This window comes from Hippichthys cyanospilos, chromosome 6 (genome assembly GCF_059441005.1).
Source record: "Hippichthys cyanospilos isolate Australia breed blue-spotted pipefish chromosome 6, RoL_Hcya_1.0, whole genome shotgun sequence".
NCBI lineage: Eukaryota > Metazoa > Chordata > Actinopteri > Syngnathiformes > Syngnathidae > Hippichthys > Hippichthys cyanospilos.
Genome location: NC_142374.1, coordinates 15,040,083 through 15,053,873, shown reverse-complemented (window position 1 = coordinate 15,053,873; position 13,791 = coordinate 15,040,083). Strand labels below are relative to the sequence as shown.

General features: G+C 40.9%; 1 protein-coding gene across 1 annotated transcript; it reads right to left on the bottom strand.

The window, feature by feature from the left end:
• Nucleotides 1-361: 361 nt before the first annotated feature.
• caprin1b (cell cycle associated protein 1b) lies at nucleotides 362-11,857 on the bottom strand. The gene is made up of 18 exons (XM_088417602.1): nucleotides 11,713-11,857; nucleotides 10,511-10,675; nucleotides 7,092-7,154; nucleotides 6,926-7,012; nucleotides 6,599-6,828; nucleotides 6,413-6,495; nucleotides 4,352-4,561; nucleotides 4,220-4,272; nucleotides 4,051-4,134; nucleotides 3,268-3,441; nucleotides 2,949-3,057; nucleotides 2,820-2,881; nucleotides 2,660-2,749; nucleotides 2,128-2,277; nucleotides 1,595-1,748; nucleotides 1,329-1,505; nucleotides 990-1,096; nucleotides 362-897 (listed from the first exon to the last, which is right to left on the bottom strand). Exons 2-18 carry the CDS (start codon nucleotides 10,673-10,675, stop codon nucleotides 811-813), a joined length of 2,085 nt encoding a protein of 694 aa, XP_088273728.1. The 5' UTR covers nucleotides 11,713-11,857; the 3' UTR covers nucleotides 362-810.
• Between the last annotated feature and the right edge of the window lie 1,934 nt (nucleotides 11,858-13,791).

Sequence of the window (13,791 nt, the reverse complement as noted above, 5' to 3'; positions counted from 1 at the left end):
CTTCCTCGTACAGCGCACTGCACCGACAATAGTACTGTTTGTGCTAGCCTATTGCAACAAAAACTTTAAAATAACATGGAAAATCCACTTCAATGACATCTTGCACCTGGTTGTATCCTTATTCGGGGACACACTTTCTGGTAGTGTCATTGTATAAAGGTTGGTACATTGGATTCAATGACTGTGCGCTGAGACTGGCGACCAATTCTGAGTGGACCCATCTCTGCCATAGACAACGGTGTTCGCTTTCAGTTCACCTTAGCTGTGACCCTCGCCCAAAAATATAGCAAGGGCGTAAATTAGAATGTCCTTCCTTGCATGAAATTTAAGACTTTTACTCAAGTAAATTCGAATCAGAATCTTGGGTATGCAACACAACTTTTATTGAAACCCTTTAAGCAACATCGATTTACAAACAAGGAAAGGGAGCATGTTGAACATAAAAAAACGTTTGTTTTACCAGAACCAAAATGACAATAAATGAGAAAGGGAATCAACTTCCATGGATTGGACCAGCAGTGGCAGGTGCATTTTAATACAAAAAATAACTTATGAAATCTTTCAAGTTTTCAGGAATATTGTTAACACACGGCCTTCTGTAAATCACTGATTGCAATTACAGCTTTACTTGTGTCCAGACCAAAATGGATTTATGTTTCCAATATCAAAGCAGCCACTACTTTGATTGGAAGAGACAGGAACAATACCACTGATGAACATACTGAAGAGAGCAAGAGTGAGCTTAGGGAAATCAACTTTTCAATTTGGAATTTTCAGTGTGGTGCATATTCAGTCATTATTAGAGGCCCTTCATGTTCTCATTGCCTGACTGCTGCTTCTTGAAGGGCCTCTGGGTCCCTGGCCTGTTCCACGTTTGTAGTTCTGTTGGTAGCCATCCTTGAATAAAAATCAAATGGGCAGATTTAGGGTGGGTGCGTTCAACAACAATAATAATAATAAGAAGAAGAATATGAAGACGTTTTTCATACCCTCTGATAATTCCCATTGGGATAATCTCGGGGTGTGTTGAACTGAGTCTGTCCATAACCGGAGTTGGGAGTGTTGGCAAAAGGAGGGCGATAACCGTCATACCCACCTACAAGATTAAAATGCGCTTAACTTGGTTATTTCCAAAACCAAATTATATGTTGGCCAAATATAAAGGTAGATTAGCATGTTTCGCCAACATATGCAACTCAACAGAAATACTACGATTGACTGTACATATACATCATTTACGTACCAATATTATGAATGCTCAAACCGACTTGTTCTGCAGTTATACACAAACAATGATGACTCCAAAGTTGACCGGAGGTAAAGCTAACCTCTGAACCCGTTGGATGTGCCTCTGTAGCCGTTGATCATGCCTCTGGCGTTGCGAGGTCCACCACGTGACACTCCTCTGCTGTTGTAGAAGGACTGCGGCTGCCTGTTGAAGCCTGAGCCTTGTTGCGAAGGCTGCTGATGGCCTCCAGACTGCTCTTGGGAATGGAAGGCACCAACTATTTTCAAACAAAGGAAAGTAAGAAAAAAGTCATTCGAAGTTTACCACACCAAATACGTTCAAGAGGGCTGGTTGCGGGGTGCTCACCAGGTTGCAGTTGTTCTGGCTGCAGCTCTGCTGGTTCCACAGGATGTTGGGGCTGGCTGTTAAAGGCCTGATTGAAGCTGTTTTGGTACTGGCCTGGCTGGCTCAAAGCCTCCGTCTCACTTGCAGGTGGGACTGGCGCATTGAGGTTGAACACCTAGCAGGAAAAACAGGAAATGTTATGGTGAAAAGAAAACTGGAGAATGCGTTCACTGTCACATTTTAAGCTCCGATACAATTAGTAATGAGAAAAACAAATGCAGGGGAACTCGTTATAGCTAGGTAAAACAATTCGGTCAGCATTTAAATACCAGAATCTTCTAATCTATTGAACAAGGTAGCGTAGCTTTGTCATTGTACCAAAGGGTGCAACTATATGAACCAGCCCACTTGGGTCACCCTTTAAAGAAAACCCAGTCTGAATTCCTCTGAGGACAGCAATGTATGTTTTTAGGTAGAAAGAGGTTTTTGTGGGCAATGGAAATCCCAATGGCGGGCATTGATAGTGATGAAGTACAGGGACAAAATGGTCTTACCGTTTGCATGGACTGGAATGGTGCTGCGTTGACGTTGATGCCGCTACTGTGAGGAGCTTTGGCAACAGACTGGTAGACAGAGGACTGCTTTGAGGCAGGCGGGAGAGACGCGGAGGGCGGAGGCTGTTCCGGTGGCAAGGACATGGACGTCTAAACCAAATGAGAAGGGTTATGATTTGGGTACTATATACAGTACAATGTTGTTTGGAATCAAAATTGCCATGTTGCTATTAAATCACTTTGATCTACTGCACATCTTCTGTTTCCCCCCAATAGTGTTGCCTGTACAAAAAAAAAATGATATTCGTTTTTCAAATCATATGCATCAAAATTTACCTAAAAAAATATTGCTTATTTTATACCTTTCAAGGGAGCCCGCGGAGAAAAAAAAACAAAAAACAAACATATTGCTTTACGCGTTCTTTCACTTTAATCTTATTTAAGAGCGATTCGGAAATTGGCGAGAGGGAACCTGGTGTGATAAATGGGGAGCTTGCCCAGTTTTTCAGATCAACAGTTTTTACTTGCTTACCTGAATGGGGTCAATGGTTTCTGTTGGCCGGGAATCAGGTGTATGAGAGGTCTGATACATGGGTGGTGGTGTTGGGGAGACAATGGACACCTGCAAACAGAAGTCAAACATGTCCTCTTGTTCAGAGTGGATGGACAACAAAATTTGTTGAGTCACTTACATGTGCGGGCTCAGTTTGAACAGGAACTGTGTTGGGCTGTGACAGTCGAGAATCGGGATGAACTAAAAGACATTCAAAGCTTTGTCAGCAAGGTGCAATTCCATTAACATTTTTCATCTTCTGGCTTACCTGGAGGACACATCATCTGCGGCAGGTCCAGGGTCTGACCAGGCTTCATAGGTTGGGCCGATACAATAGCAGGGTCGATGGGTGGTCCTTCAAACTCCAGCATGGAGTCCTAAGGACAGAGCTCCAATTAGCATCATGCCAAACAAACCATCCATCAATCCATTCTCTCTCTACATCGGGGTCATAAGTGAGCTGTAGCCTATCAAGTTAGGGTACAACATGAACTGATCGCCAGCCAACTTACCGTCTCCAATGAACATACCATGCAACTTTCTGGACACACAGACATGCTCAACATGACATGTCAGTCAAGTCCTACCTGCATGAAGTTGTACGTTCCCTGCATCTGTGCCATCAGGTCCTGCACCACCTGCTTCCTGACCATGGGGTCAATCGGCGGCACAGGAGTCACTAAGGTCAACGGACGAGTCTCCATGGGAATAGGGGGAGGAGCCTGCTGAACCGGCTGCGGCTGCTGCATGGCAGTCATCACCTGTGATGCACACAAAACAGACACGACGTGTGATATCTCAAATTACCTACAGTGGTTGTCATGTTAGCAACATTCTTATTTACTGAACGATGAAATCTGTGAAAACTAGCAACTAGGAATGGACGCACACGTTAATTGGAGATCATGCCTTTACATTTTAAAAGGGACAGTTCACTTATATATCAATTTTAAGAAGTAAAAACGTTGTTTTGGCTATAATTAATGTTATGACTAAATTATTTTCGAAATCACATTTTGCCACTTGCTGTTAACTCAACATGTGAAATGAGCCATGACTGTTCAGTACCTAAACCTTCAGCAAATGATGTCCTTTTCAGTCGATAGAAAGTAGAGGAATGTGGTTTTATAGGTATTTGTTGTACAAGAAATATAATTTAGTTATACAAGATATATAATGAAGTTGATATTAGCTCATGAGACCTAAATATGTGTCCACTGTTGTGTCTGTCCCGTTTTGTCGAAGCAAGACAGCAAAGTTAAAAAACATTGAATCAGGTAAAAATAGAGGTTTTCAATGAAAAAATGTACAACTTTTGTCAGACAAGAAAAAGGATGTGACAAGGGCAAAAAAAAAATTGAGCAGCGCACCTCAGTTTCTTGGGTCCACACATCCCTTTGCTCCTGTTCACTGCTGTTGTAGGTGCCATCTGGAATGAACTGTCTGTTTACAAACTGGAAGCAAAATAAAGAGAAACTAACATCAGACCTGGAATAAGTTGAAAAAGCTTCCCTGGCAGGACAAACATTAGCTACTAACCTCTTTTGTTTCCACTGCAAGGGGCTCTATGTACTCTTCGATGATTTCAGCTTCTAAAAAGAGAGCGTCTTACTAAGTGCACAGCTGTCACTTTCTGCTTAAATATGATCCACATTCAGTTGTGTGACTTACCCGTATCAATAGGCTGCTCTTGTGACGAGTTAGCAGCCGTTTTTGTTACTGAGGTCTCTGCTGGCACTTCAACCGGCACGTTCTCCTGCTCGCCACCCTTAGCCTCTCCAGCCTCCTCCTCTTCCACACAAACTCCATTCTGGTGAGTGGGCACTTGGTCGAAGTAACCGCTCAGCAAGACCTGGTCCAGTTTCTCCTTCAGAGCTTTGTCTATGCAAATTGCAAAAGTAACAAAATTAACAAATCCACCGGTGTAAAGGGACTTTTAGGGGCTTTTGACTTGAAAAAAAAAAAACTGCTATGAGTACTCCATTAAGAAAAAAAAAAAGTATCAAGTCTGTAACAGGTATCGACCGAAAGTTTTTCTAAATGTTTTTTTTCTTGGTTTGGTTATGTGTCAACTTTCAAGAAATACTTTTAGTCAAGACTGCAACACCCAATGTGGCTCAGTGTAAATTAATACAAGACCCACAAACATGAAAGATTACAATTCAAGGTTTTGATTTTTAAAGTAAATGTAAGAATTATGAGAAGAATATATTTCACAGTGAATATAAAAAAATGTAAACGGGGTAACAATTGGACAATAGCATAATAAAGTTTTGTTGAGACATTTGAAAGTTAGAACTAAGTGAAGACATGCGCAGTTGAGGGCATAAATGATCCTTTCCACCTCAGAATGAGGTAGCATGGACCAAAATTTTTGCTTGGGAGGTGAGCCAAACCCTGTGGCCTGCATTCGTTCTGCACACTTGCAAAAACATCTCTGCAACGGCAGGTGACGAATGACTATGAATCCAACGTATTCCTCGGAGAGCAAAGAGATTATAATGCACGGACTATTGGAATATCCAGTTACAAGCAGCAGCTGGCCTGAGTAGATTTTCACTTGACTGCAGACCGGTTCCAACAAGACTCGGACAGCACATAAGCTGTAATACAATGGCGAATTGTTAAGGACTACACAATAAGCAATGCCATTATTTCAACTGGAAAATGTCCAAGTTTTCCCACCACATGCACCAAGACAAGGTTGCCAGAAAAAGCATCGACTCAGGTTATTCGGTGAGATGAACTGTATCTCACAGATGCCTCTGCAGTCCTGGCTCACCTGTGTCCTAGTGAAGTGAAAGCACAGGTGACAAGGCTGCTGGCGAAATGCCCTGCTGCTGAGTCAGAATAAGCCCCCAGCTTCAGCCCAACCCCACAAGTGCAGCAAATGCAGCAATAAGAGACCTGAGTATTCAGCACACAAATAAGCCCCATCTCATCTTGTACCGTGCATGCACAAAGACACACACATGCAGTGTTAAGGACAAAGATGCCCCCCCCCCCCCCCCCCCCCACACACACACACACACACAAATTCATTAAGACACAAGTAATATTATGACCACAAAAAGTCAGAAATCAGTATCGTATGGGACACCTCTGTAAACAACTTCTCCTGCTCTCCAGAGAATGGTGAAGCCTTTGGAGTTTAACACATGCAAACAACTTTTCCCATTATACAGTAAAGGAGCAGTAGACGTGATCTGGCCTTGGATTAAAGGGATGACATCATCATAAATTATTAGACAAATTTTAGATAAAATTTTAACATTATCTGTGTAAAGACGTTAACATTAAAATAATGTAACACCTCTGTATTCATTTTAGTAATGCAATTCAGATGTGTTCTAGGGCTAAGTGATTAAACAGTATTTTGGGTGTACCAAATAGTGTTTTAATCAAGTTCCATAGCCTGTTGACAGGCATTTTTGTTTATTTTGAAGTCTTGGAGTTATACAGAGCGGCACTAGTTTCCAAAAGAAGCGACATTTGGCCTGTCATTAAGAATTGCTGCAGCTTTGGCAGGCAGACTGGGAATTAAAAAAATTAATAAAAGTAAGCTACAAAAAAAAGGGTTGAAACCACTCCAATGATTGAAGCAGCTGTTGCAATTAACCTGATCTACACTAAAGGGTTACAGCAGTTGGTGGTCATGTACAATCTTTCCTAGTTGATTGACCATTTACTATGACTATTTGTCCTAAGTTTCATTATCCAATGAAGACTTACATGTTGTTCCCACCACAGCCTTGTCCTTGCCTTCCAGCAGGTTCCAAAGGTGCATCGATGCCTCCCCATACTGGTCAACCAACCTGCATTGATGAGAAGAAGCTACCGTCAAGAAAAAGTTGCTAAAAAAAAGAAAAAAAGAAAGAAAAAGGAAACAACCCTTTTAATGTTAAGTGTTTTAGCAACCTGATTTTTTGGTCACGGTCTGGCCCCACCAACTTGTAGAACTCATCGAAGGCCACCAGGTCCACATCTGTGAGCAGCATGGAGCTCTGTTTCAGGTCCTGCCGCACCATCTCATCTCCCAGCCGGTCCAGGAGGAACTGCAACTCCAGAACTGTCTTGAGCTTCTTTTGCCCTGCCTCTTCCCGTTGCAGCTGTTCTCGTCGAGTCGATTTCTTCACCGCCTTCTGGATCTGATGATAATGACAAATTAACAAACTCTTATTAACACCAATATTCGTACCCATGGGCCGACAAAAGATCTCTCAAAGCCACAATCCCCATTCTTACATCTTGAGCAAGAGCAGCGAATGTCTTCTGCAACTCTCTGGCAAATTCCAAGTTATTGACAACTTCTTGGTATTTGCATAGGGCCTCCTTATATGAGAAAAAGAACAAAAAAATGAGTCAGACTTGCCATTGTGAAATACTAATGTGTGAGCGTTTATGCTCTCACCAGCTGGTCCTGGTTAAGACTCTCGCCTTTATCCTTTCGGACTCTATAATCATCCAGCTTGCTCTGTGATAGAAAAAGTCAAATTTTATTTCACAGGTATTGTAGGAAATGGCAAAACAACGATTCTAAAAGCTACATTGGATAGGTACAGAAAGAAGGCAGAAGTACAGTTTAATGCATAGAAGGCATTACTTAATTTTAAACACAGGCCTGAAGAAAAAAAAAAAAGAGAACTAAGGTAAGAAGAACGTAACAAAAGGAAAGAAGAAAAACCATATGGCAATGACATATGGTTTCAATGAAGAAAGTGTGTTATCGATAGGGGTGGGAATCTTCGGCTATGTTGTGATATGATTCGATTCCGATTTTGGGGTCTCTGATTCGATTCAGAAGCGATTTCCGATTCTTACCATTGTTTTACTCAAAACAATTCGACTCAATCAAAAATGATCAATCCACAGATTCAATCTACAGAAGTGCAAAGAATCGTCATACTAAGTGGGTCATCTTTGCAAGACAGAATAACAAAGGGAGATAGTATTTTTTTTTTTTTTACTTTTAAGTTTTAATTTGTAAGGAGGATGCCTTTCCACAAAAATAGCATGTGGACAACTGCTATATTTTGAAGCTAACTGTAAACTATAGCTTTTATATTATAAAATAAGATGAAACAAAAATCAAAAAGGCAGAACAACACTGTCATTTCATAGGGAATTGCAGTATCAAAATAATATGTGAAAAATTATTGCCCAAATAAAAAATGTTAATATTTCTCGGTCCATTTATGACTAACAAGAAATGAAATGAACTTTTTCAAGCGAGCAGTTAAACTCATGGTATGGGGAAAGTTTGACAGCGAGCTAAACTCTGAAGTAATGACACAAGACGTCCTCATCGTATTTTGTAGCTCTTAATGCACAATCTTGGCATCAACATCAGCAGAGTGAAACTAAAAAAGAAGACGGTAACTCAAATCAGCCATGTTCTTAGGACGGACAAACCTTTCTTCAATGTGAACTGAGGACTGAGGGGAGGGCAATTTAACAATTTGAGACAAGATATTAGGCCGAAAGAAAATCAAAGCCATTTTGTCTAATCTGTTGAGTTGAGAAGTTCCATGTAGAAGGCCCTGCGTTCTGATCTTTATATACTTGCTGACCTCTAGATATAAAAAAACAAAATTGGAATGTCTTGTGCGAGTTTTTCTAAAGAGTCATTTCAGAGAAAAACAACACACTTCTTAGGTTAAGTGTATAATTGCTAATTCATTTGGGCTTGGTCCCTGGTAATGGGGCGATAAAATGCACAATTTTGAGCAGAAGGCAGAAAGGTAGTTTTAACTGAATGAAGGAAGGTTGAAAGAAGGTTTGAAGAAGGAAAGCGCATTTAAAAGAAATGAATGTAGACTTAATGGAAAAGGAAGCTCGGCAGAAAAGTAGGTTTAAATGAAGCAAAGCAAAGAAGTAAGTTTAAAGGAAGGAAGTAAGGGATCTTTAAAAGAAGGAAGTAAAACAGAAAAGCGAGTTTAAGGCCCTCTACATACCAACCCGAAACACCAGCGCTGGCCTATTACTTAGGCAGATTGGCTCAGAAAAGTCACCATGAACACACAGCAGCAAAGTCAACTACTTCATAACGTCTGCGCATGCTTCTGAAGTAGCACTCCTCTGTGCCATAGGTGGCGATAATCACTGTTCCTACAGGGTTGTATACATTTCGCGCAACGCATAGTGGGATGCCTGACGTCATATCTGTAGCTTTATTTATACGCAAATAAACAACTTTCATTTTCACTCATGATGGGTCAAGACCAAAGTTGGGTTGTGAATTTTTTTTGGAGAAATTATGGTGCTCTAGATAAAGTTGCGCACGGCAAAGGTTTCGACTTCTGTGCCGCTTGTTTTTCTGTGTTCGTCATTTCCGGTTCTCGTCTTATCTTGTGCGCTAATTCGTTAGCTAAACAGCCACTCAGGGAGACCCGATTCAACATAAACCCTTTTTCGACATCCCACAATGAACGTCGCCATTCTGATGGTGTTATGCCACACCTAGCTGACAGTGCACGACAAATTCCGACTGCAGACGTCGGCTTGGTGTGTAGAGGGCTTAAAGAATATAAGGCCGAAAAGTAGGCTTAAAGGAAGCAATGAAGAAAAGGTTTAAAGAGGTAGTAATTAGTACTATGTAATTATAAAAGAAGGAAGATTATAGCCAAAAAAAAAAAAAGACAGAAAGGGGGGGGGGTCACACAAGAGGTCAAGAGGGTTCTGAAGAAATGAAACATTTGTTTCAGTGAAAAAAGCAACAGAGAAACAAAGGAGATCAAAAAGCAAAAGATGCCAGGGTTAAAAACTAGAGGCAACGATGTGCTTTTTTTCAGGGCTGCTACGGATTATCTGTAGTCAAGGAGGGTGATAATCAATATTCATTTCAAAAAATATTTATTGCAGTAAGAAGGAGGGTTTTTATAATCAATACAAACCCGAATAATTAAATTCATTGACAGTAAATGCCAAAAGGGCCTATGTTTATTAAACAGCAACTTCAACCTTCGAAATGTCTTTTTACTCAACATCCTAATTTTACAAAGTGAACAAAAAATGCAGAGGAAAAATAACTGAACTGAAAAAAAGTTAAAAGAAAAACTAATTAGTTAAAAAGTTCCTTGTTTTATAAATTTAGTATAAATGTAAAACTTTTGCTCACCATTGTTTAAAGTGCATAAACTACATTATTGTGATCAACCGCTATCAGTTTCTGAAGCCTCTCCCGTGGTATGCACACAAAGACCTCCACACACACACTCACTCTCTCACACATCTCTCTCCCGCTATCACACAAACACTTCACTGGGGAAGCACTTCACTCTCACCATCCCTTCAACATGCTTCCCAGAAAATCACAAACTAAATTTTACTTAATCTCTGTCAATGATCAATAAATGTTGAAAGAAAGAATATTGTTTTTTAAGCAAAACTGCAGGCCAAGATGTCAGTAATTAGCAGCATGTTGCATATGAAGACGAGGCTTTGCTCTCTGGGTGTGTGGGGTAACTGTGCCATATATGGCTTTAACTACTGATTGGCTCTGGCTCTTACACAGCTAACCAATAAAGACGCTACTATGGGCAGGACATTCCTGGAGCGAGGCTCCATTACAGACAGTCAGAGAAGAGAATGATCAAAGAGAGGCATAATGATGGTTTTTATCAGCCATAAGATTAATTTTAAAAAAGCCAGATGCTGAAATGCACCGATATGGCGCATATCAGCCCAGATAATAGGCCCAGGTGATAATCGCTCTGAAAAAAAACTTTCAATATGATAAAATTAAGAGTTTCAAACCTGCATTTAAATTTGTTCCAACCTGTATGACATCATCATTAATATGAAGAATGGGTGCATACCCATGCTATTTACCTTTTTCTTCTCCATGTTGCGCGCCTTCTTGTCCATTACTTGGAGCACTTGCTTAAGGACTTCAGATGGACCGCTGAGCGGGTGGTTGCCCACGGCACCTGGAGCGGATCCCACATATGGGTTGGCAGACTGCGCTCTCCCATTGGCATTCATCGCTGAGGGCATCTGGCAATTCAAGAGAATTTAAAGAGATCCATTTATTATTTTCCATAACCGCTTATCCCCACAAGGGTCGCAGGCTTGCTGTTGCCTATCCTAGCTGACTTCGGGTAGTAGGCAGGGGACACACGGAAATGGTTGGCAGCCAATCACAGGACTCACATGGGATGAACAACTGTTAATGTACCCCCAAAGCAACAATTTAGAGTATCCAATACACTTGTCATGAATGTTTTCTGGAGTGTGGGAGGAAGCCGGAGTGTCCAGACAGAACCCACACGGGCTCGGGGTGAACAGGCAAACTCCACACAGGATGGCCAGAGCCAGCTGGACTCGAACTTGGGTCCCTTAACTGTGAGGCCATTAACTTATCAGTGCTCCACCGAGCTGCCCAAGTTAAAGCCATCTCAAATCAGTGGCTTCACTGAGCAATGATTCAAACTGAACCGAAAAACTGCAGGACGACTATGTTACAGCAATACATTACACCTTAGAAAAAAACAAATCCAAAAATTGATTGATGTCACTGTTAGACAAACAATTTAAAAATGTCTTTAATAATGAAGAGCTAGAACCAGGTGTTGGAGGGAGAAGATGGCTGTCACGAAAATGTTAGTAAGCTAATGTTGTCTATGTCAAGCAATTTGGGAACAAAAATTCTCTCAACAGTGGTATAGGAAAAGACGATGGGGCTAATGTACTCGATGTGATAAACAATCACAAAGGCTGTACTATTATGCAACGTTAACTTAACCACTAAGAGTCAAGTATTGTTTGGGACAAATATGTATTCTAGATTTGATCTGTATCCGCGTTCTTAATAAATAATAATGAAACGGGCATCGTCGGATCTTGACTCAAACAGTGGTGAGTTGACGGGTGATCGGCGAGGTTTGCTAAAATGTCCGCACCGCCGTTAGCATAGCCGGTTAGCCATTAACCTTATCACGCAATGCTTTACTCGCCTCGCGGTGCGTGTTAGCTTAGCAAGCCGGTCGAGTGGTTCACTGCCACCGCGAGGCAAAGTACGTCCCATCACCCACCTTGATTCTTTCTTTTATATATATCCACCGGGGTGCTTTTCGGCGAAAGATGGCCAAATCGTTGCAGTTGGTCTTTGTTGCTTTTAGTTTCTTTTTTGACTTCTTGTGGGATCCGCCCCGCCGGCCTCACCGACAACTGAGACTGCTAGAAGGAGGGAGAAACGTTTTATCCAGGCGAATGTTCGTTTTGTTCTGTCCAAGCTATGCCTGTCAAATACATGTAAAGACATGCCTTTAAAACTGCGCTATAGATTAGCTGAATTAAAAAAAAACACTCTGTGTTTCTTTAAAAAAATATTTAAAAACAAAACATCATATAATAAATATACACATGTTCTTGTTGTGGTATTCAATCAGGCATTTAAGCGGAAGCCCCCTGAAGGGAAATCTGCACAATCATTAGCTTTGGTGAGACTACATGTTTGGAGGCAAACAAATGCTTTACACATTGCTTGTGTGTATGATTGCGCAATAAAATACATTTTTGTGCGAAGGCGGAGGCCTTCACACACGTTTCTCTACACAATTACTTGTTATGAAGACTGATGGCAGGGATGTTGCCAGAATATTTTCAATGAGGTTTGCCAGTGTGTCACAAGACCTCAGTGATGGGTGGCCACTGGTGGCATGCAGTCATTTTCATGAAACTCAAGAATTTATTTAATTTACAAATGTAAATGTAGGTATGCTGTTGATATAATTAAGTGATGAATATAAAGCAGTCTAAGAATACTTCATGTGTGTAAAAATGGCAGCTAAATCACACTTAAAATAAAAAAAAAACCTTGGTAAGGGGGTGGCCAATAGCATGGCTGCAGGAGGAAATGGAGTGGCCATGACCACTTCTGGCTACGTAGCCAGAAGTGGTCATGGCCACTCCATTTCCTCCTGCAGCCATGCTATTGGCCACCCCCTTACCAAGGTTTTTTTTTTATTTTAAGTGTGATTTAGCTGCCATTAGTACATTGTAGCTACATTGTAGCTCCTTTGCTGGATATTGAAGGCCTTCATACATGTCATTGGTGTTGAGTGGAATCCTTGTACAGTATTTCCAAAATGATCACTTTTCAGTTAAACTCCAGAAAGGCAAGTTTCTTCAACCATTCTCATTTCATCATGACCAATATCAAGTCTACGGCAGGACTACTAAGGGCTGAACTTTTCCCATCAAAGTTAAAGGGCGGCGATACCGGGGACGACATCTGTATTAAAATCTATGGCGGGACTACCAAGGGTGATTCCCATTTTAAGTCAATGGCAGAGCTGCCAGGGACAAAATTCCCAAACATTTCTATGACGGAACTTTGTGCTCAGGCCTTTTCTTAAATTTAAAAGGGAAGTTGAGTCAAATATTTTCTTTAAAACCTGTTCTATGCAGCCCCATTAGTCTAAAGACAACATTTGGATTGATAATGTGTTTGCAGGATTTTAGGCATCAAAACACAAAGTATGGTGCAAGGACTATGAACTGCAATGTATAAAACGACATATTCCGTGCTTTGAGCACCGCCTCTGGCGGCCTGGAGGGGCGAAATAGAACAATACTGTACCTAGATTCAAAAGTAGGAAATCATTGTACTATTTCTCCAATACTACAATACAGTTTAACTCATGCTTTTTATATTAAAGGATCTATACAATTGGAAACATTTATTACAAAAACAAACGAATAGATGAATGAGCAGAATGTAACGATAAAATGAAATTAGAAAAATTAGTTTTTCGATTTTTTTCATCGTCTAATGCTCCTGATATCCACCCAATCTCCATAAAGTTATCGTGGCATACACAAATGGACAGACGTGACGTTCATTTGTCTTAAAATAAATGGTAAGTTGCAATGAAACTTTACCGTCATGTCGTTCCATAGTGGGGCCACAGTTACACCAATAGATGGCAGTCAAGATCAGCAGTGGTATTAGCAGCAAACTACTAACTATAGTGTGCAGCTACTGTACACTTGAGAGTGAGAGAAAGTCCACTACATGTCTCATCACTTTGATATGCGTGCACTTACTCACTATTGTTCTCAGTGAAATGTTCTCTTGCAAAAATCCACTGTCGTAAACGAACCACAAT